The sequence below is a fragment of the Perognathus longimembris genome, chromosome 21 (genome assembly GCF_023159225.1).
Source record: "Perognathus longimembris pacificus isolate PPM17 chromosome 21, ASM2315922v1, whole genome shotgun sequence".
Classification (NCBI taxonomy): domain Eukaryota; kingdom Metazoa; phylum Chordata; class Mammalia; order Rodentia; family Heteromyidae; genus Perognathus; species Perognathus longimembris.
This window is the reverse complement of record NC_063181.1, coordinates 10,472,634-10,494,585: the sequence shown is the minus strand read 5'-3', so window position 1 is coordinate 10,494,585 and position 21,952 is coordinate 10,472,634. Positions and strand designations below refer to the sequence as shown.

The window sequence follows — 21,952 nt, the reverse complement described above, 5'->3', positions numbered from 1 at the left end:
CGTCCTTTCTGAATTCCTGAGCCACAGGCTCTGCCAGCCTAAGAAAATGGAGCGGCAGCCACCATAATGGAATCTGATCAGCTGTTTTAGTATTACCTTCTTTGCCCAATTCATAACACGTACATATGCTATGCTGCTCATTAAGAGTAAACACAGATATCCACCAATCACTGCACTTCTGTTATTAGTGACAGCCTCTGCTGACCCCATGAGGCATGTGCCAGAATTTGAGGCTGCTTAGTCTCTACGTGAAGCTGGTAGTGAGAGTTCCCTGAGCAGGACAAGGATTTTCCTCAGAAATGAATTCTAGGTCCACTAAACAGGGAGACAAATGAGTAAATGAGAACTCCTCAAAATCCTACAAAATTGAGCACGGCAATAATAAATTTATCAAATAGCAATGCCAATATCTTAGTCAGGTTCTCATTGATAGGTATTTTAAATGTAATCTTTTGGTAAATACTCTAATAGGAAATGTACCTTGGTTCTGTAGTCAATTAACTTGGGAGACATGAACTCTAACGTATCAATAAGTATCTTAAGTATAAATGGTCTAAATATACAAGTTAAAAGGAAGAGACTGACACGGTGAATAAAAACAAAACGCAACCCAACTACAAATTCAGTCATACATTAAAAGACAAAGAAGGATATTCTTCATAAATAATAATATTTATAGGAGTGGCTAAATTGCTATCATACAAGGTAAACTTTAGAACAAAGAGAATTACTAAACACAAAGACAAAATTTGTGTCTTATAAAAATGATAAAAGATCATCTATGAGGAAGACAGATCTCAAATAGCTATATACTGTGTAACAAAGCCTCAAAATACATAAAACAAAACTTGACAGAGCTAAAAGGAGAAATAAGCAAAGCCACAATTTAAGAGCTTCAATGTCTGATAGAACTGCCAGACGTAAAACCAGGAGCAACAAAGAAGATAAAAATAACACGACCAGACAACTGGAGGTAATCAACAATATTCTATTACAAGACAGCATAAGATACGTATTTTTCAAGCACTCTTGGAACATACACCAAGATCAACTAAATCTTGGGCTATAAAATGATAGAATACAATTTTAAGAGTATTGAAATACACAGAGTATGTTTTCTGACCATATGGGAATCAACTCACAAATCAATACCATGAAAGAAAAAAAATCCCTACATTCTCAGATGTTAAACAACATATTACTCAATAATTCTTCTAGAAAAGAAGCAGTCTTAATGGAAATTTAAAACTACATATAACTAAATCAATGATAGAAAGGAGATGGTACTATCGAGTATCTACCAAGAATAATTACTTTGAGACAAATCATTTGTCAGACAGTGAATAGATAGGACTTCAGTCACCTAATAGATTCCCAATTCATAACAGTAACTGGGTGACAAAAGAGTGTCCTAGCACTCTTCCTGCCACAGTACACATGCACAGTTCTTGATTGTCTATGTGCATGGGAAAAGACTGAAACAGGAGAAAAACATAAGGTTCCTGGGTTCAAGGTCCCAGCTAAATAATCTTGGTTAAGGTATCCTGTCTTTCTTGGCCTTGGTGTCCTCATTCCTAGCATTAAAGTAATCCTAATGAAATAGCTATCTAACAGAGCTCTCATAAGAACCAAAGAACGCATATAGCACTTAGAACAATATGCAAAATATCGCAAGCACTTGACACATATTATAATGCTGGAACATTATTTTAGGCTATGGGGAAAATAAAACCTCCAATTCTCATGCAGCCACGTAGCTGCTAAGCAGATAGATCAACTATATTTCACGATATCTGATCTTTTTTTTTATTATTAAAGAATCACCATTTCAGAGACCCCATTTCTCAGTCACAGTCATGAGCTTGGGCACTCTTTGCCCAAAAGAGAGTCTTCCTCTAGATGTGGTGATTTATTTTAAGCAGAAGTTCACAACGGTGGCTACCCACTGGAATCATCTGGGAGCTTTGAAACCATTGATGCTCTAGTCCCATTCACACACATTTTGATTTAACGACTTCATAGTATGCCCTGCGTTCCTGTAATGTGCAGCCAGGGTTGGAAGATATTGCTTAGGGGACTATTTCAATGCTTCCATAATTTCATGTTTTCCATATGGAGGGCAAGTCATCCACTTCCCCCCACCCCCAGCCCGCCAACTGCCTCTCCATCTCAAGACATTGCTACTTACCTAGGAACATACTGCTTCTCTTCTCAGCAAATCTAAGAGGGAAGTAATGGTACAAATAACGCCTCTTCCTCTCTACTGCTGAACTGCTCTGAATTTCCTATAAATTGCATCACTAAAGAAAAGTTAATGTTCCAGAGCTCTGATGTGACGGGGATTATTTGTACTGTGAAGGCTCATATTCATGTGAAACAAGAGTGAGCAACATTGGCATCAAGAAGTGTTTTCAGACTTCTGTGCTCGTTATTCTCCTTAAACAAATCTCTAAGTGCATTCCACATCTTTCCCTGGTGGGGAATAATAATGATCTCAGTAGACCCTGGATAGAAAACCCTTGTCATTTTACATTATTAATGTTCAGACAGTGGAAATTTCTATGAGAAGAACATGGAGAGGGAACCCTGGGAAGTCTCTCGTGTCTAGTGAAGGGCTTATGTGTTGGAGCTACAGATGTGGAATGGAAAATTCATACCTCAAAGGGTCGAGGGTATTAATGACTGCTCTGAGGAGATGGGGTCTGTCGTAATGTGAAGAGATGGAAATAGAAAAAATATAAGGAAATATGATACTTGGAAGCAGAGATCTACTCATATAAAATTGTCTTCTGACTTCCAGGACCCTGTGTACTGCCCCAGAACAAAAACAAGGACACTTAGCCACAACTCAACAGAAAAAGAGCACCGCAGCCTCTGTCCAGAACTGGGAGAGTGAATCCATGCTGAGAAAGTGGCTCATCAAAGTACCACCTAGGCATCGGCAATCCGGCACCCCTGCGGGGGGGAGGGGGGGCTTGGGTTCTATCAGAAATAATCACTTGATACAGCTCAACTTTATTCTCCTTCCGTTCTTGTACTGTAACTCCTGAATGGCACTTCATTTTTTTCCTCATTAAGTTGGTCTTAGGTTCACTCACATGAGGATTATGTCTTAACTATAGCATCAGAGGCTTGCCAAAATCCTAATGCCACACAGAGGTATTAAAAAATCAGTGTTCTGGGCTGGGAATATGGCCTAGTGGCAAGAGTGCTTGCCTTGTATACATGAAGCCCAGGGTTCGATTCCCCAGCACCACATATATAGAAAACGGCCAGAAGCGGCGCTGTGACTCAAGTGGCAGAGTGCTAGCCTTGAGCAAAAAGAAGCCAGGGACAGTGCTCAGGCCCTGAGTCCAAGGCCCAGGACTGGCAAAAAAAAAAAAAAAAAAATCAGTGTTCTAACCAGGCAACTATTCAAGACTAAGTGCTGCTCAAGCCCTTGCAGATATGGAAGTCCTAGACTCCTGGTGTTCCTCATCAAGTTCCTTTTCAAGCTGTGAGGTTTAACAAGGGCCTAAAAAAGAGAGCCATATTTCTTGTCTCAGGTACAGAAAAGATCTTGTTCAATGGATACCAGGAAAGATGGTCTTCAGGAGAAAAAATTTACCCCACCCCCCGCCCGCCATTGGGAGTCTGCTAAGGAGCCAGGTGTGATATAAACATCTGGGTGACAGATAGCTCTTTGCAGGTTACACACCTTAAAAGAACATTTCTCAATACAGTGAGCTTACTTTCTTAGGTATGAATGCAAAGAACTTTAGCTAAGCATATTTCAATTGCCCACATTTCTAACTCTCAGTAGGAACCCAGTAGTGAACGTTATATAAATGTGACCCAGGGCACAAATGCCAAAGCCCTGAGCTTCACACACTAGGGAAATCTAATTCTCTGAGGTTCAGGGGTCCGAGCATCATACACTGAGGCTGTAAAATGTGTGCTTAGAAATACTGCCTTGTTCTCTTCACCGCACATCTCCATAAGGTTTACTCCAGGCATTCATTCTTTGAGATGAGAATCAACACCCAAACCAACAGGGAATAAAAAGGAGGAATTCTCTGTTCCCAGCAAGTGGTCACTCTAACATTGTCTTGCTCTGCTCCAAGCAAAGATCAGTGCAGTTTAGCTTGTGCTCTGGGTTGCTGGGTCTCCTGCATGAAGGAGGAATTCTGTGTCTATATACTTGGTGAGCTTTTGGTTTGCATCATGCCCTTTGCCTGTCCAAGTACTTATTTTCCACTCTTGCAAATATCACATTGAAATTCTTCCCCCACATCTTAAGGGCTGCGATTAATCAGACAGTACCCTCACGATGAGAACAACTCTCCAGTGTAGCTAACAAAATGACACGCTTTCCAATCATATCTTCTTTTTATCCAACCTTATTGGCCAGTACAGGAGCCCAGTGGGATCTTTCCCGTTCCCTGAACATCTCATGCCTATCCAGCCTGCTGCTCTGGGTGTCTTCCTCATGGGCCATACCTACTCCTCTCTGTCATAGTTTTACCTTCAAATATTCCTGTCTTGTTTTCCCAACTATAACAGGAATCACACCTTATTCTAAAATCTATTCTGTACCGGGAACTGGGGGCTCATTTCTGTAATCCTCCATACTCTGGAGGCTGAGATCTGAGGATATTGGTTTGAAGGCAGTTGTAGAAGACGAAACCAGAAGACTTTTATCTCCAATCAGCTAGCAAAGAGCCACAAGTGGAGGTGTGGTTCAACTGGTAGAGAGCCAGCCTTGAGTGAAAAAGTTAAGCAAAAGTGTGAGGCCCTGGGTACACACACACAAACACACACACACACACACACACACACACACACACACAGAAAATTTTCAAGGCTTCAAAATACTAGCAGGAGTGGAGGGATCATTTTATGTACACTACAGAAACTGGATATATAGGTTAACAAGTGCATGCATCCGCAGGTGATCTCTTCTTATCAACTGAATATCTCATGTCTCATCACACACACACACACACACACACACACACACACACACACACACACAGAGAGAGAGAGAGAGAGAGAAATAGCAATTTTGCTGCTCTATTTCTTTCTTTCATTGGTAAGCAGCTGCATCAGCACTGTCCGATGGAACTTTCTGTGATGACGGAGAGAGATGTTCTCAGTCTGTTCTTTCCAGATGACAGCTGGGCACATGAAATGGGGCTTAGTTTATCCTCACGATCTAAACTTTTCACTGTATGTGATTTTAATTAGCTTTCATTATAAATATATGTGATGAGTGGGTACCCTATTCGGCCATACAGTCTACACATGAAGACCAGATTCTCTCCCTCCTTCCTTTCCTTATCTCACTGCAATTTTATTTCTGCCCCTGCCACACCACTAGAGATACCCTCACTAATCATCGAATGCGATGGCCTTTCTTCAGAACCCAATGTGAAGGCTCACACTCTCTCCGTCTAAAATTGCCTTTGTTTCTTAAGGTGCCATCTCCCAGTTTCCTGCCCTTCTCTTTGTCCCATTCACGGATGCCCTTATTCTCTGCCTATTACTTGAGAGTGGGCATCCTCAGAGTTCTCCTCTAGGCCAGTATTCTGAGCATATGCAGAGAATCCCACCATCCCTGTCATTTAAAATCACATCAGTGCCCTAGTAATACCGATGCTTTAGAAGTTGAGCTCTTTTGAAACCCATATTCCAACTGTCTTGGACACTTCCCTGATGCGTGTTGCCCACAAAATCAGGATCACCCTCCAGACCTGGGCATTTTTATCTTCCATTGTGTGGCTAGCTCTACTTCTCGTGAGAAACCGTAAATTGCATATTGGCTGCCCAAGCCTTTCCCTCTCCATCCCATGTTCAGCACACAAAGAGATCTCTATGTAAATGCTTACTATTGTTTCTATCTGATCACCACCAGGTTCTATGGGTTCTGTTTGCTCAGAATCTCTGGATCATTTACTTCTCCCTAATTCTGCCATGATAGCTTAGAAGGGTACTCTCTCAGTCTGGGGTACCACAATAGTACTCATTAGGACCTCCAATTTCTCTGTCCATAGACCAGTTCACCCAATATTGCAAAATACCATTCAGAATGTTCACACCACATTGCTGTTCAACCTCTTCAGTGCTTTCCTGTTCCTGATCCCAAGTATATAAACAGTGTCCAAATTGTTCTATCTGGTTGTGAATTTTATCTCTGGCTTCATTGTGACACATCCAGACCCCCAACTCCAAAACTTCTGTCAAAATGAATTCCAGCTCCATGCATTCCCCAAGCTCTGCCCAACCCTGTTGTACATAACCACATTTCCACTCCATGCCCCGCCCACCTTTCTCCATATGCGCTTAAGCACAGCTCCCATCCATCCCTTACGACGCAACTCAGGATATCTTCCTCTGGAAATCAACCCTTCCCCTGCCATGGGAGAATGGGTTTTATGGTCGTCCTGAAATAAAGGTTCCAGGATAGACCCCAGTCAAATCTGGCTTGTGTTCTTGGAAGCAGAGGAAATTTGGACACCTAGAAAAGGAAGGGGCTAGTAAGACAGTGGCTATCTGCAGGGCAAGGAGAAAAGTTTCAAAGCAAACCAGGCTTGCAGATAACCTGATCTTAGATTTTTTTTTCCCCAGGAACTGAAAGAATGAGAAAAATAAATCTTCGTTGTTTCTAACACTTAGTCTATGATAGTTTGTTACTATGACAGCTCTAGTAAGCAAATACAATGATGATTGCCATCAGCTATTCAGGGTCTACCTTCTAGAACATATTGTGTATAGGTACATAACTGTTTTTATAACAACACACGCACATGCACACACACACACACACACACACACACACTTCCCATCTCAGTCGATTACAGTGTGCTCACTTAACTGTTCAGGTTGAAATTCCCCAAGTCTGAGTGTATGCAATAGCCGTTTGTCCCCCTTCTCCTATCCAGAACCTTCTTCCTGAAGATATATATATATATATATATATATATATATATGCATGCATGCCAGTCCTGGGGCTTGGACTCAGGGCCTGAGCACTGTCCCTGGCTTCTTTTTGCTCAAGGCTAGCACTCTGCCACCTGAGCCACAGCGCCACCTCTGGCCGTTTACTGTATATGTAGTGCTGAGGAATCAAACCCAGGGCTTCATGTATATGAGGCAAGCACTCTTGCCACTAGGCCATATTCCCAGCCCCCTTCCTGAAGATATACAAATGGCTTATAACCTTAATTTTCACTGCTCAGATATCATCTTCTCAGGGAAATCTAGTCTGATTTTCTCACTTAAGACTGTAACATCTGCCTAGTAGTCTCTTCCCTGAAACCCCACTATTTGTTGCTTTCAACAGGAATCGTCTTTCTTCAAGCTGAAAGTGACTTCTTTAGGTTTGCATTTACTGTTTCTTACAACCAGGGTTTTTGTCTGGATTTCATGTTGGCTCTCTGGTGTCCGGAGCAGTGGCTGTCACACAGTTGGTTTTCAATAACTGTATCAAAAGAATTGGTGCTTAAAAATGTTCTCTAGGACTTCATGCCTGCTTAAAAGCATGTCAGGATTTACTGCATGCCATCTGAGGAAGCCAAGGCAAAGGGAAATCTTCTACCCATTATTTTTTGGGAAAGAGAGCTAACCTATATTCAGGTGCCAACTCATGCTTTTATCCAACACTTTCCTTTTGAAGAATTACCTCAATTTTCCCTCCAATTGACAGTTCTAAAGAGCTTCAATTTTAATCCTTTAGCTTTAGCTTTAACGTTTACTCAGACTTTGCCCCAGAGACTCATCTATCATGTTAATATCCCAAAGCACAGCATTGCTTTTTAAAGATAAACAATTTCACAGCACCCAGCACCCAGCAGTAGTTCTGGCATTTGGAAAGAAAAGAACCCATTTCTGATACGATTGCTCTTGCTGAACCAAACCCTCTCCAGATTAAAAAGGGCTCTGGACAGCCCGTGTCCATGAGATGGAGGCCCCTGGACATAACTCACAAAGGAGGAAGGGACCACTCCGTGTCAACACCATGTCAAAGCCTCTCCATGAAGTAAAATGGCTGAGACAACTGAGTTCTGGACCAGCGATACTGGAACCGAATAGTAATTAACATCATCAATGGAAAGTCAATAAGAATCATGGAGAGAATTCCAGAAGAGAAAAGCAGAACTGTTGATAAATTCCAACAGGTTAAGAAGCCAGGGCCCTACGATAACTGCCTGTAGTGGTGGCTAATGAACTTGGTACCTGTCTTCATGACACGGGAGTTCTCAGCAGAGACTATGCCAATGGGGATCCTAATTAAAAACAGCACAGGGATCATGAAACCACTGGGCTCTCTGGTTAATGAAGGCTTAGAGTTTGAGAAGAGTCAGCAGTCTAAGAGTTGAGATGACAAAACAAAACCACGTATTGTAATAAATGCCAAAAAAATACATGAAAAAACTATTGGCATTTATCCTAAATCCAAAATCCTCCATGTCACGGCCTTCCCTGAGTCATTTACATGTGCCAACAGAAACTCTATGTACCAAAAATAAAGTTAATATAGTGCAGACTTTCCAATACAACCGTTAAAAAATGTAACATTAACTGTAACATTAGCCATCAGTTAGATTGGAATCTAACTTGTTCACTGAAGAATTTTTTTATTTATATTAAATGGTATTTTGGAGGTACGTTCCGAAAAGGAAACGAACTGCCCAGTTGTTAAAGGAATCTATTGAAAATAAGCTATAATTCAGGAGAATGCGAAGAGCTAGGGAAGAAATCCAAGGCATTTCTGAGGCTATGAAAATGCTTCCCCCCAAAGCCTACCAGCAAATAACAAAAATAGTAACAATTATTAATATTTATCACACAACTGGGGAAGCCCTGTGTAGATTCACCTACGAACTGCTTACAGAAACCTCATAAAATCCTTCTTAATTATGTTGATTTTACAAAGAAACTCATTTGCAGAGAGTGTATACACCCTGGATTCATGGCTGCTTCATAAGTGGGTCAGTGGAGGCTTGAACCCGGGCATCCTGACTCCAAACCAAACTGAAGGGAACAGGCAGTAGCAGGATGAGATGGTCCATTATGTTTTCCCTGTCCCCAGTGACAGCAGAATTGGAGAGTTTTCATTTCACACTGAGCCAAGATTCTTGAAAATTCTTTCAATGCAACTATGATTCTGTGCAAGGAAATCCAAGAAGGAACAGTAGTCCCATTAGAAAAACAAAAGATGGCAGCACTGAGAGGTGGAGAGTCTGCAACACCTAGGTGTTCATAGCAAAGCGCGTTGTGAGCTTGCATGGCTCCATCTTTGGTAGGAAGAGATGACTGGAGAGTAAACCAAGTGAGAGAAGCGCAATGATTACAAAACAGAAGCCCCGAGCCTACAATTAAATTAGCTTTCTGCTTGAAAGTGGATATCAAGACCTGGAGGAACACACTTGTCCTGTAAAATCAGCATCAGCAAACATTGATTGAACATGACCGCAGTTATATTTATTTGTTTAGATTCTGCTTGATCTGGATCTCAATGGTAAAGGTAAATAAACCTTTACTCAACACACTGCAGAGTAAAAAAAGAAGCCATTCTCTTCCCTTGAGTTCATTTTTTTCCTTCAACATTTAACCAGCATCTGTGAATCATGCATTCTACTCATATATGACAAATGGTCACTCATCCCAAACCAGATCAATGGGGAACCCATGATATAACTTATCACCAACCAAAGCTATAAAAGTGAGTGTGTGTATGTGTGATGGATTTACACTATCGTGTGTATTTCACTGGCTCCCTTTATAGTGATACCCCCCCGGCTTTATTAAAACTACTGGAGTGACTTAAATTATAAATTAAAAACCTAAACACTCTCCTTCCATCTTTTTAAGGGGCTCCATCCTTTGCAGTCAGCTACGTGGATTTCTTTCCACGATGACACTTTTGCACATATTTTCTAGCCCTGTGCATCCTAACCAAAATCTCCTTCCCTCCTTGGATGGCAGGAGTAGAAGCAGAAGCAAGAAAGCAGAAGCAAATTTCTGGTTCCAAGCTTAGAAAATGACCAATTGTCGGTGTGGACCACATATGCTAGTTGCCTTCACTAGACATCTGTTCTCTTGATTTCCCTTCCCCCCACCCCCACAAATACCTCTAATTTTAGGGGTTGGGAGGAGAAGAACGGGCAGCATTCAGAAGCCACTCCTGATCAGTGGACCTGCTCCTCCATCTGACTTCCCAGCCCCTCTGGAAATAGCACAGAGCACGCTACTAATTGAGGCGTTCTAAATATATGGCGTGACAAGACAGCCTGGGCCACAGATGGAAGGTGGCACAGGATAGGTTGTGGCAGCTCACACTAGTTTTCACAAACCAACATATTTGGGAGAAAGAAGGAAAAAGAGGCAGGCTGCAAAAATAAAATAAAAATGCATTGTTCGCAGCAGGATCTTTTTTTGTAAGGCAAGAAGAGACGTTTCATTCTCTTTGCTCCTGCCATTTAAAGTTTTCATTTCAGTGCGAAGGAGTACCAGAAAAGGCTCCAAGAAAGCAATGTAGGATGCCACGGAGAAACAGGTTTCACAGGGAACATGAGATGCTGGTTCTGTCAAATGGATGTTTATAGAATACAGGGAAGGAGGGACAACGTTGTGGGCAGGGACAACTGGTAGACCTCCCCGCTTAGGGACTGTATGCTGTATTCTGTCTAGTGGAGCTTGGGGTACATTGAAAATGCTCTGCACAGCCTTACAGGCTGATGGTCACCTTTTAATAAACCTGGTATTGGTACACAGAATAAAGACTGGCCAAGACTGAGCAGTGACTTGTAATTTTGCTTTTCTCTCCAGTAGGAATGCTGCAGGACACACTTGAAATTCTGTCTGTTCCAAGTGCCCCAATTTGTCACATTTAGAAAGTCAAACACTCTTCTATTTAGTCATGGAAATATAATTACAGAATTTCTATCTTGTTATGAAATCTAAAGAGGATGAATTTTCACAGAAGAATGTTGGGGAAACACAGGCATCATTGTAATCCTACCATATAGGAAAAAACTAGACAGGAGACATGGCTCAAGTAGTAGAGGGCAATCCATGAGTAGAAAAAGCCAAGTGAGATTGTGAGGCCCTGAGTTCAAGTCCAGGTACCAGCACACAGGCATATGCATGTGCGTGCGCATACACACACAGACACATACACAACTTATGTGTTTTGATATTATTTTGATCCTCTCAATTTTTTTCTTGATATAGCTACCAACTTTAATTATTTTGGTAATTACAATTACAATGTCACTTATAGTGAGACACAGCCCCCCATTTACTTAACATTTATTGAATAAATGATTTTGAAATGCAGTATCTCACTACACAGATGCTGTATAATTTTACCAGTCTTCTATTATTAAACATCTGGGTAGTTTCTAATTATGTTGAACATTTTTCATATAAATATTCATGGACATTTCTGAGAATAAGTTTTCAGGAATGAAAATGCTGGAAAAAGTTATGACTATTTTGAAAGCTCTTGATATAACTTACAGTTAAATCCATTTATATTTCTATCATGAAACGCCAATGTTCACTTCACCCATCCTCACAATACCCTACACTGTTACTTTTTTAAATGTTGGCAATTTAATATTTGACTTATTTTAATTTTTACCTATAACTCAAAGTTGAACACAGTATTCATTTTGACTTCATGTTTATGACAGATATCTGAATCTTTTCTTTGTAACCTGTTCATTTCTTTCACCTATTTGCCTTTCATGATATTTATCTGGGTTTTAATTTAACCAAAAGTTGTATCATGCACATGATACAAATGCATCAAACAAAATATGGTCTTTTTACATTTCACTCTTCTGTGTTGCCCAGTCAGTTGCAAAGCACACAACTGATTCAATAATTTTGGTACATAATTGAAGGATACTAAGGCATACTTTTGCCTTCCATATACTTCATACGAGGCCACCAAACCTGAAAATTTTCACAAATTCCAGGGCAAGGTAATTTGTGGATAGAGGTTACAGAGATTAATGATTCCATTAAACATGGAAGAAAGGCCAAAGTACACTCTGAACTATTTACAAACTACTAGCTGACCATAAACATATTCATAATTCAAGGATCTTCAGCCACAGACTTGAAAAGCATGAATACCGTATTTACTCTGTAGCCTTACGATGGAAGCTGGTGACAATCTTTTAGAAAATATCTAGAATTTTATAGGATGTAGGTAGCAAAACACTAAGGTATGAGAACTCTGAAAGCTCCTTTACAGAGAAGCACTGATTGAGTGGGATAGCACGCAGCTCACATTTTAGGGCCAAGTGCAGTACTTTCGGGCTGTGCCTGGCATACCGCAGGATGCAGCAGATTTGTATCCCAAGGTGCTAAACTCTGTGTCCCAGCACACTGACCCTCCTGTCTTGGTTCAGACTGTCTTTGCTGCCTATCTTCTAGTGTCAAGTCTGAACGCCAAGGCTGTCGCCATTGAAATCTATGCAACCTACACTGCTGAGCGAGCCTGCCTACAGATGCCAATTCTTGCCCATATTGGGCCTAATGCTCTCATCTGACTTGGGTAGTACCCTAAAAGGCTTTCATAGTAATGGCACAGTCCACTTCAACACCATCTGGAGGCCCAGCTGTGTTTTGGTCTTAAAGCTGTTCCATCTCATCAACCCAACTCCTAGTCCTCTGTGCCCACAGCCACCGGCCCAACAATGGCATGCATGCTTTCACTTAACTATTCTGAAATGTTTGGCCTCCAACGAGTGATAACATATTGGAAAAATTATTGCCAAGTTGGAAATTCATCTTTGTGGGAGTCAGCTGTGTATGATAAATAGGTTTGTCATACTTGGTTAATCCTACCGCAACATTGAGATTTGGGTCTTCCTTCCTGTAGCCCCTGCCCAACTTCTCATCCCCATGTCTACCCACAAACATGCCTTCCAGATAATTTAGTGCTTACTTAAGTGGGAAAGAGATTTGGTATCAATAATACCATAGCTGCCTTAAACTCTTTCTAGAAAAAGCCATTGTGTAAATATGCTCATTAGCTCAAGAAATGTTTACACAATCCCTAGGATACATTGGTTAAATGTAAAGAATTATAAACTAAGCATCACTCCCACTCCATTATCCATCCAGGAGTCCTCTGGACACCTCAACTATTTTATTTTTTAACTTTTAAACTAGTCTCCAAGCTTCTACTCTTTTTCTTTTCTCTTTTCTTGAGGATAGCAACTGTATCATTCATTCATTCATGCATTCATCCATCCATCCATTCATTCATTTATTTATATAGGTGGTTATGGGTCCTAAACTCTAGGGCTGGGCACTGTCCCTGAGCTCTTCAGTTCAAGGCTAGTGCTGTATGTACAACTTGAGCCACAGCACCACGTCTGGTTTTCTGGTGGTTCATTGGAGATAAGAGTCTCATGGATTTTCCTGCCCAGACTGGCTTTGAACAGCGATCCTCAGATCTCAGTCTCCTGAGTACCTAGGATTACATGCATAAGCCACCAGTGCCTGGTTATCTTTTTATTTTGATCAATTAATTTTTCGAGATACAAGTGATACACAATTTACTATTTAAAGTTTGTAAGACGACTTCTTTAGAGTCATGTGAGCATCACTATATTCTAACTTTAGCACTTCATATCTTCCCGAAGAAACTGTGTTCATTGACTAGAACTGCCCTCCACACCCTGGCGTCCTATTAGCCACCAATAAATACAGCAAAACAAGTCTTAGAAAGTATAAGCCTCTGAGTTCAAATCCCAGTGATACCAAATAAAAATTTCCCACAAAAACGAAGCAATAAATAAATAAATAAAGAAGGGAGGGCCTCTCACATGCTACTGCATTTTGGAGGGGCACAGCCAAACCAAACTCCTTCAAAGCTTTTGCTGTCTCGCAGATTGTGGCTTGGCTCCATTTCACCCCTAAAATCGAGTATTTGGCCTGGGATCCCTTTGGCCACACTATTCATCCTCCACTGCCCCCCTCCCTCTCCCCCCCCAGCAGGAGTTGAGGGAGGGGGCGGGGAGGAGCTGCACGTGAAGGTGACAGGAGCAGAGTCTGACCCCGTGGAGACAGAAGACACTAACAGCTCTCTGAGGAGTCCTGCTGTCAGATGCCCGGATTGCAAAGGAGGAAGAGTTCAGCAAGCTAAATCTGTGTATGGAATGATGTCAAATGCCTGTCCAAATGCTCTCCCGAAAAACATGAAATCCAAGCCAAATGGTGTGTCATTGAGTTTCCAGTGCTAGTGTGTGTATCCTCTACTGAAGAAAGAACTCAAGCACACCCACTGAGAAGGGAGATTTGTGTTATTGTGAGGAGGTAAACAGGGGGATGTCCCGAAGCCAGGATGTGATCATACTCCATTTTCTCTGCTTTCCCAGATGGTTGTCAAAGATGAATGCGATTATGAAAGAATCCAACACAAACACCAGGGCCACATTGGCAGATACTGCTCTCCCTGGCTTTTAGAGACAAGTACTTAAATCATGGAGATGATAAATTAGACGGGCCTAAGTAGACATTCTCCCTCTGTAGACTTTACAGAAGTGCTGGCAGCCACCACAGCCAGCTCAGACCTTACAAGTCATCTCTCTGAATCTCTCCTGTTACAGAGTAAGTGCCAACCCATCTACCAAAAGGCAAGTGGCTCCTACTGGGTCACACTGAAGAGTGGCGAGCAAGGCATTCCTCAGAAATGGTGGCTTAGCAAAAGAGTTAGCGAAGCTTTGTCTCTGCTGCTGAGAGAGGCTGGAGTCTGAGACTGGGAGGAACCATGGAGGGTGTGTCTATCAAGTGTCTGATAGTGGAGGAGTGGAGACTCACGGAGCTTCAGGGGTGAGTCACACAGTGCCCCATGCTAATGTCACCAAGTCACCCATTTCACAGTTAGCTTTAGGCTGCATAGAGTCATTGCCATCTTCCCTCATCTTGTGGACTTTTGTTATCCATATTTTTCCCTTTCTTTTGAAGTAGAGTGCTGTTATAGATCCCAAACTGGCCTTGTATTTTCTGTAGAGCTCAGGCTGTTTTCAAATTCCTCCTATCTCATTCTCCCGAGTGCTGGAATTAGAGGCATGCGCCACTAAGTCTGGCCTTATTATTGCTTTAAGCACGAAGAATCACCATCTTTATCATACTCGTTAAAGGTTCAGCAAATCCGTTGCCTTTGTTCAGAATTCTCAGAGTGTGTAAAAGACCCCGTCTTCTAACCGAAAATTTTCTCCTCAGACTTCAGCTAAATTGCTCTAATTTTTGTACTAATGAAACCTCACATACAAATCAAAACCATGCTCTCTGAGATAATGTCTAGAAATGTGAATAAATTATTTTAATGAAATATTTTACCCATATAAGGTACTTAACACTTGCCGTAACTCATCATGGAAGAATGGTCTCAAACTGAGCCTTCTCCATTTACAACTTTGACCTTAACAAGGTGTGGACAGCAAAGCAGCAAACTAAAATGAGAATTCAGTCCAGCCATCTACCTCTCTGAACCAAGAATCACAATTTATAACCTCAGGGTCTTGGGTTTGTAAGGCAGGTGCTCTACCACTTTAGCCATGCCTCCAGCCCTTTTAGCTTTAGTTATTTTTCAACTAGGGTCTTATGCTTTTGCCCAGGATTTTCTCTGACCATGGTCTTCCAACCTCTGCCTTGTAATGATTTGCGGATTACAGACAAATATCATCATACAAGATCTCATTATGACCCTCAGCCATAATTTTCCTCTATCTACCTCCCAAGTATCTGAGATTACACTCCTAAGCCATTGCCCCCAGCCAATGACAGGATTCTTGTAGTAACTGGGATCCCATTTTGTTCTGAAACATCACTATCTTCCAAGATCCTCCTTTTACTGAATGCTATCTCTCTGTTCCTTCTTCTATCTGGCGGACTTTTTCACAAAGCCTGCTTCCTGTAACTATAGAAGATGGCCCCTGCTGGGTGACCTTGGCTCACACTGCTAATCCTACCTACTGAGGAAGCTGAGATCTGAGGATTGCAGTTCAAAGCCAGCCTGGGCAGGAAAGTCTGTGAGACTTACCTCCAATGAACCACCAGAAAACCAGAAGTGGCACTGTGGCTCAAGTGGTAGAGCACTAGCCTTGACCTGAAGAGCTCAGGGACAGCACCCAGGCCTAGATTTCAAGCCCCAGGACTGATTTATTAAAAAAAAAAAAAAAAAAAAAAAAAGGCCTCCCCAAATCCCTTCTTACCCACAGATAAGAAGTTACAAATGAAATCATTATCAGTGGGGAGCATAAACATGTTCAAAATGCTTTGTCTTTATTTAGTTGTCATGTGAGAACATTGATTTAGGTTTGTGCAAGATCTGGAAGGTGCCTGTGGGCTGCTCTCCCTCACAACAATAGCCACGTGAGACCCATAAAAGCAACATGGGGTAGCTTTTGCTGAGAAAATTGCCAAAAGAAAGCCAGCTCTATCACAGAGCAAATGGGACAAAGTGCTGGTGTCACTGCTGATTGAGAGCACTGGGCCTCATGTAACAAGGCATTGTACACAGACAAGCACACCGAGATTGCGAACACAGAGGCAGCCTGACAATAACAAGGGCAAATGTGCGAAAAGGCAAGCATTGATTTGTAATCAAGTGCTTTTTCAAATTGCTTTCTACCTGGGCAGCTCTCTCATCCCTACTCGAAGGAGAGAGGCAATGGGGAGTTGCTTTTTTTTTTTTTTTAAAGATGTTTAGTGATATTCCCAGGGGGTCAACTCGAAGGATAATACATGTGGAAATTTGTCAAGCACAGTAAAACACCATAAGGTCTGATACCGCTTCATCATTATATTTTGAAATCTTGAGTGCTTACCGTGCATGAATACTACACAAGTTATGGCTGAAGGTTCTGATTATTTTTTTTAAATCTCATGTAAAATGAGTGTAAAAAATAATAAATAATCCACACACTGAAATGATTTCTTTACCTGGCTCATGGTATATGAAAAACAGTGCCACATTAAATCTGCATGAATTTGTGTATCCCGTGTAAAGTGGGGAAAAAAAAATCCCAAGCCAAGAAAATACCCAAAGAGAACAGGCTTTGAGAGCAGCCAAAGGGGTTGTGATGAGGGATCAATCTGCCTGGAAGACCGCGGGCCAGTTTCATGGCAAAGGAAGAAAGGGGTTAGGTGGACAAGATATATTTCTGGGCAAGCTGAAATCAATTCTGTCCCCCCACCCACAAAGGGAAGGGAGGTAGTTATCCTTGACAGCACAACTTCTTCGGAATTTCTAGCTGAAGTTGGGCATGGTGGCACAAGCCTGTAATCCCAGCTGATACTCAGGAAGCCAGGAGAGGGAAAGACAGCAGTGATATCCTATCTCTAAAACAAAATAAAAGCAGTGTCAAGGGAGGTGTTGGGTTAGGAGGAAGGATGAAAGATGTATTTAAAAACTGACGTGTCACCCCTGTGTGCTACGACTTAGAAAAACAAAAAAATATAACTGATAGAAAGTACAGTGTCTGTGGGCATGGCTTGAGGGGTAGAGGGCTTTGCCTAACATATGCAAGAACATAGGTTCAATTCCTATCACTGCAAAAAAAAAAGTACTAGTTGATTTTTGAACCAGTAATGATATGTAATCTAATGAAAAGATAATGAGTTTTCTACCAAAAAAAAAAATCAGACCACCACAATGCCAGGCTGTCTAGTGCCCAGTTGTTCTATTTCTGTACAGGACCATGTGTTCTGACAATCTGTATAATGCAATGAGGTGGCAGCTGGAGAAAGACTTGCTGGGTTAAAATCTTGGATTGGGGTTGGGGGCTGTTGGCTCATGATTCAAGCTCTTTAGAAGGAAGGGGTCATGATTAGAGGACAGCCTCAGAAGACAGTCAGCAAGATTCATGTCAACCAATAAGCTGAGCTGCCACCCCTGCAATGCAGGGGTGAACGATTTTGGTCCAGGAGGACCCAGGCAAAAATGCAAGACCCAAATGAAAACAAAAAATTCAGGAAAAAAACATGTGCACGGGGCCATGGTTCAAGAGGTACAGTAAACACATGCCTAAGCAAGCAACCGGGCTCTGAATTCAAACCTCGGTATCACAATCAAGCAAATCAATCAGTCAGTCAACCCTGCCTCTGTCACTAGCTGGCTAAGCAACTTCAGGTTTTTCATGAATTTATAGCACTATATCCTTATCCCTGGGGGAGTCATACTAAGGGAGAAGTCTCAGTTGAAGTTTTTCCAAGCAGGCCTGCATGCTTGGGCAATGGTAAGCACTCTGCTAACTTTTCCTTGGAGGTCTGATAGCCAGTTCAGTTCCTAAAAATCCCCGGGAGAAGAGATAAAATGAAAATCATCTCTCCTATTCTATTGGGACTTCAAAGTATTATGTGCGTATTTTGTTTTCTTCAGTTTAGATTGTATGTATGTATGTATGTATGTATGTATGTATCGTGCCAGTCTTGGGGCTTGAACTCAGGGCTTGGGTTCTGTCCCTGAGCTTTTTGTGCTCAAGGCGACCACTCTACCACTGGAGTCACAACACCATATACTTAAAAAAAATTTTTTTTGGTAGTTACTTGGAGATGAGTCACTTCAAACCACCATCCTCACATCTCAGCCCCCCTGGGTAGCTTGGATTACAGGCATGCACCGTGAGGGCCAGGTTCCTTCTTTTTCTTTTTCTTTTTAAATGGACAGCCTGACACTCAACCTCTGCCAAGGAACAACAAAACTGCCCTCAATGCCAGTTACCACGAGAAAGTGGAAACAGATGTTCCTGGAAAGCAAGACAAGCCAACACTCCCTACCAGAAAACTTGCCATAGACCATTCCACATCCAGTTGCTGGTCTCAGATGGAACCCTAGAACAGGGTGGGGGGGTACCCCAGAAAAGATGCTTCTTCTCTGACTCCGCTCCCCCCCCCACCCAACCAACCTCTCCTCAATTTACAAGCAGGCCAACCTTCTATGAAGTCCGAGGCGGTGTAAGGCCGCTGGTTTGGGGCGCTCTCCCCAGGGCTGTTGAGGCTCTCCAGGGCCGACTCGATGGCTTCCACCAGCTCGTCGCGCTTGTCCTTCCTCACGGGCTTCTCCTCGGGGTGGCGGGTCAGGCCGGTCTCCAGCTGGTACACCTTCTGCAGGGTGAAGCTCTCGAAGGGCACCGCCGCGTACTCCGTGGCCAGCTTCACGCCGCTCTGCACCTCGGCTTTGCTCACCTGTGCACGCAGGAAGGCCAGCAGGTCGGCCTGGGCTTGGGGTGCAGGGCCTGGGCCGGGGTGCAGCCCTGCGGCCTCGCTGGCCTGCTCCTGCCCGGTCCGGAGCTGCTCGCTGCGGGCCTGCAGCTCATCCTTGAGCTGGGCGATCTGCCTCTTGAGGCTGCTGACATAGTTGCGGTGCTGCTCCTCGCGCTCCTGCAGCACGGCCTGGTAGCCTTCTTTCCCCGTGGGACCATTGGCACGGGGTAGCCCCAAGGCCTGCTCCTCGTCACCTTTAGGGGTGCAGGCCAACATGTAGAGGACGGAAACAGCGCAGCAGACCAGCACCAGGAGAACCGCCATCCGAGAGATCCAGCCCAGCAGCCCGCGGCGGACCATGGTCACTGGGGTGCAGGCCATGTGTCCAGGCTGCGGGGCATCGCAGGACCCCCCGGACCCCCCGAGCAAGGGCTTCCCACTCTAGACCACAGACAGCATGTGTCTGGGGCCCCCAGTGCTCCTTTTGTCCATTTCCACCTAGAAAGGGGCCAGAGCCTTGGAGCTGACCACCACAGGAGGCAGAGGGTCCTTTCCTGCGTCTAATGAAGGGTCTTCCAGGAAGAAACAAGCGAGGTGAAGGCCCCAGCTTCTCCCATGCATCCGCATCGTAGTCCTCCCAAGAACTGCAGGACCTGGGGAGACAGAAAGGGTGAAGAAAATAGCACCCCAAGACAATGCAGAGGCAACAGACCTCCCCAAGGGTTCAGGCAAAGTGCCCCGAGAATGATGAAATAGTGGTACCTGTGTGTCCATCAGAGCACAAATGTGCGTCTGTGGTGGACGGGACATGTGCAGAACAAAGGAGATGAGGAAAGATGGGAGGAAATGTGGCCAAATGCAAATAGTAATTCTTCATGGGTAGAAGGATTATGAGTTATTCCTCTATTTCCCTCGTGTGTGTGTTTGTGTATGTAAATTCTCCACCACAATGCACACTTTAGTAAAAGTAAAAGTCTAGAAAAGTAAAATGCTTATGATTTTGAAATTGTAGGCCTAGGACTTCAGCCTCCTGAATGGTTAGGATTACAGGCGTGAGCCACTGGAGCCCATTGTAATGATTTCTTAGTCTTCATCCAACCCAGAAATCCAGATTCTGGCCAATAATCACTTCCTTTCCAGTAGTTCTGTTCCTGTGGCTGATGGGAAAGGGACTCTAACCAAGTCAATTAGCACCTCTAGGCCCCCTGGGGGAAAGAGGTTCTGCTATCATTCACTCTGTTCTAAAACTGGAGGTGATGGCCCTGAGCTCACTGACTTAATCTGAATGTTCTATTTTCACACATGGCTGTTTTCTCCTCCATCACCCAGGAGATGGGGAGATGTACCTCTTGCCCAAACCACTCCAGATCCAAAATAATTCCTCCCTCCATTTCCCTTAAAAATCCAGCACACAGGATTTTCTCTCTAATATTCTCTCCAGTATTTTCCTGGGCCTGAGGACCCTCTCTACTATAATTTAGAACAATACATAGTTATTAGAGCTAAGTTTAAAGTGCATGTTTAGCCCTGGAAGCCTCTTCCGTCTGATGAAAATCTTGGGATTTGTATAATTACTGTAATTCTGTGATTAAAAACATCTCAGCTTTGGTAGCTGGGCACCTTGCTGATTTTAATGAAATCTCTCAGATGAACTCATTATATATGAGTATTAAATTACCAGTGAAGACATGTTATCAAGTTATTCTGCCATTTGAAAGATTTCTGCTTTAAATAGGTTGTCATTAAAGACAAAATAAGCTAATAAAAATAAGATGGAACATTCAACCACAATTTGTTGTGCTGTAGAAACTTAAAATATGCAAACTTGCTCACAAGTTTTTAATGGGATTGTTGTTATATTTGCATAACAGATTGAAATCATGTTGGTTAACTGAAACAATGTATTCAGACTATGGTTAAAAAAAACAGAAATGATAGAATATTCTATCATTTCTGTTCTATAGGTCTATTTGTTACTCTGGCTTTTGAAGTTCACTGGGATAAATGTCAAGGTGAGTTGCTATTGATTCAACTCTTAAGGAGGAAAAGGAGGAGGTAAAAACATAGATATCTGAGGGAAAATGCACTTTTCAAGAGAAGCAACCAAAAACCAAAATTTGCTGTTAGTGAGAATGTTGAATTCTTCCTTTTAGATATTGGAAGGAGGACATTGTAAGTCAGACACAGAACTCTGCATCCTTTAGCAGAATAGCATTTCCTAATGCAATGTGATCTATATCACAATAGCAGCTGGTTTTAGTGTTTCTGTAAAGATAATGGAGGCTAATATACTGTAGAGGAACAGAATAGAGGCTAGAGACTAGAGGCTACTATACTAGTTCTTTCCTATTCCTACTAATGGAAAATTTGGGCCTTTTATTTGACATCCCAGAATGCCATTCCTTTTTATTTTTAATCTTTAAAAACCATCATGTTTAGGTAGTTGTACAAATGGTTTCAATTCAACTCGTCACTTTGTGAGTACAATACATCTTCCATCAATCATGCTCTTCTATCTCTACCACCCCCACCAACCCCCTCAATTTACCTGGTTCCATTTTCACCTATTTATAGTGAACATTATGACATCATTCATTCACCCTTCTTCTCTCCACTTATTTCCCCTTCCACCTTCTTTTTTTTTTTTCATAAGGAGGTTTATTAGTGGGGCCATAGTTCCCACGGGAGAGGGAGCTACATGGTGTCTGCACCTTATCCAGGTGGCAGCTTCTCTCTCTCT

The 21,952-nt window shown here is 42.5% G+C and overlaps 1 protein-coding gene across 3 annotated transcripts in view; it reads right to left on the bottom strand.

Moving 5' to 3' along the window:
• Csgalnact1 (chondroitin sulfate N-acetylgalactosaminyltransferase 1) overlaps positions 1 to 21,952 on the bottom strand; it is a 211,257-nt gene that overhangs the window by 36,558 nt on the left and 152,747 nt on the right. For all 3 annotated transcript variants that reach the window (XM_048330335.1, XM_048330336.1, XM_048330337.1), the window contains exon 4: positions 18,942 to 19,865. In XM_048330335.1, the coding sequence (XP_048186292.1) occupies positions 18,942 to 19,593 (652 nt within the window). In that variant the 5' untranslated portion in view covers positions 19,594 to 19,865. The remainder of the gene's footprint in view (positions 1 to 18,941; positions 19,866 to 21,952) is intronic.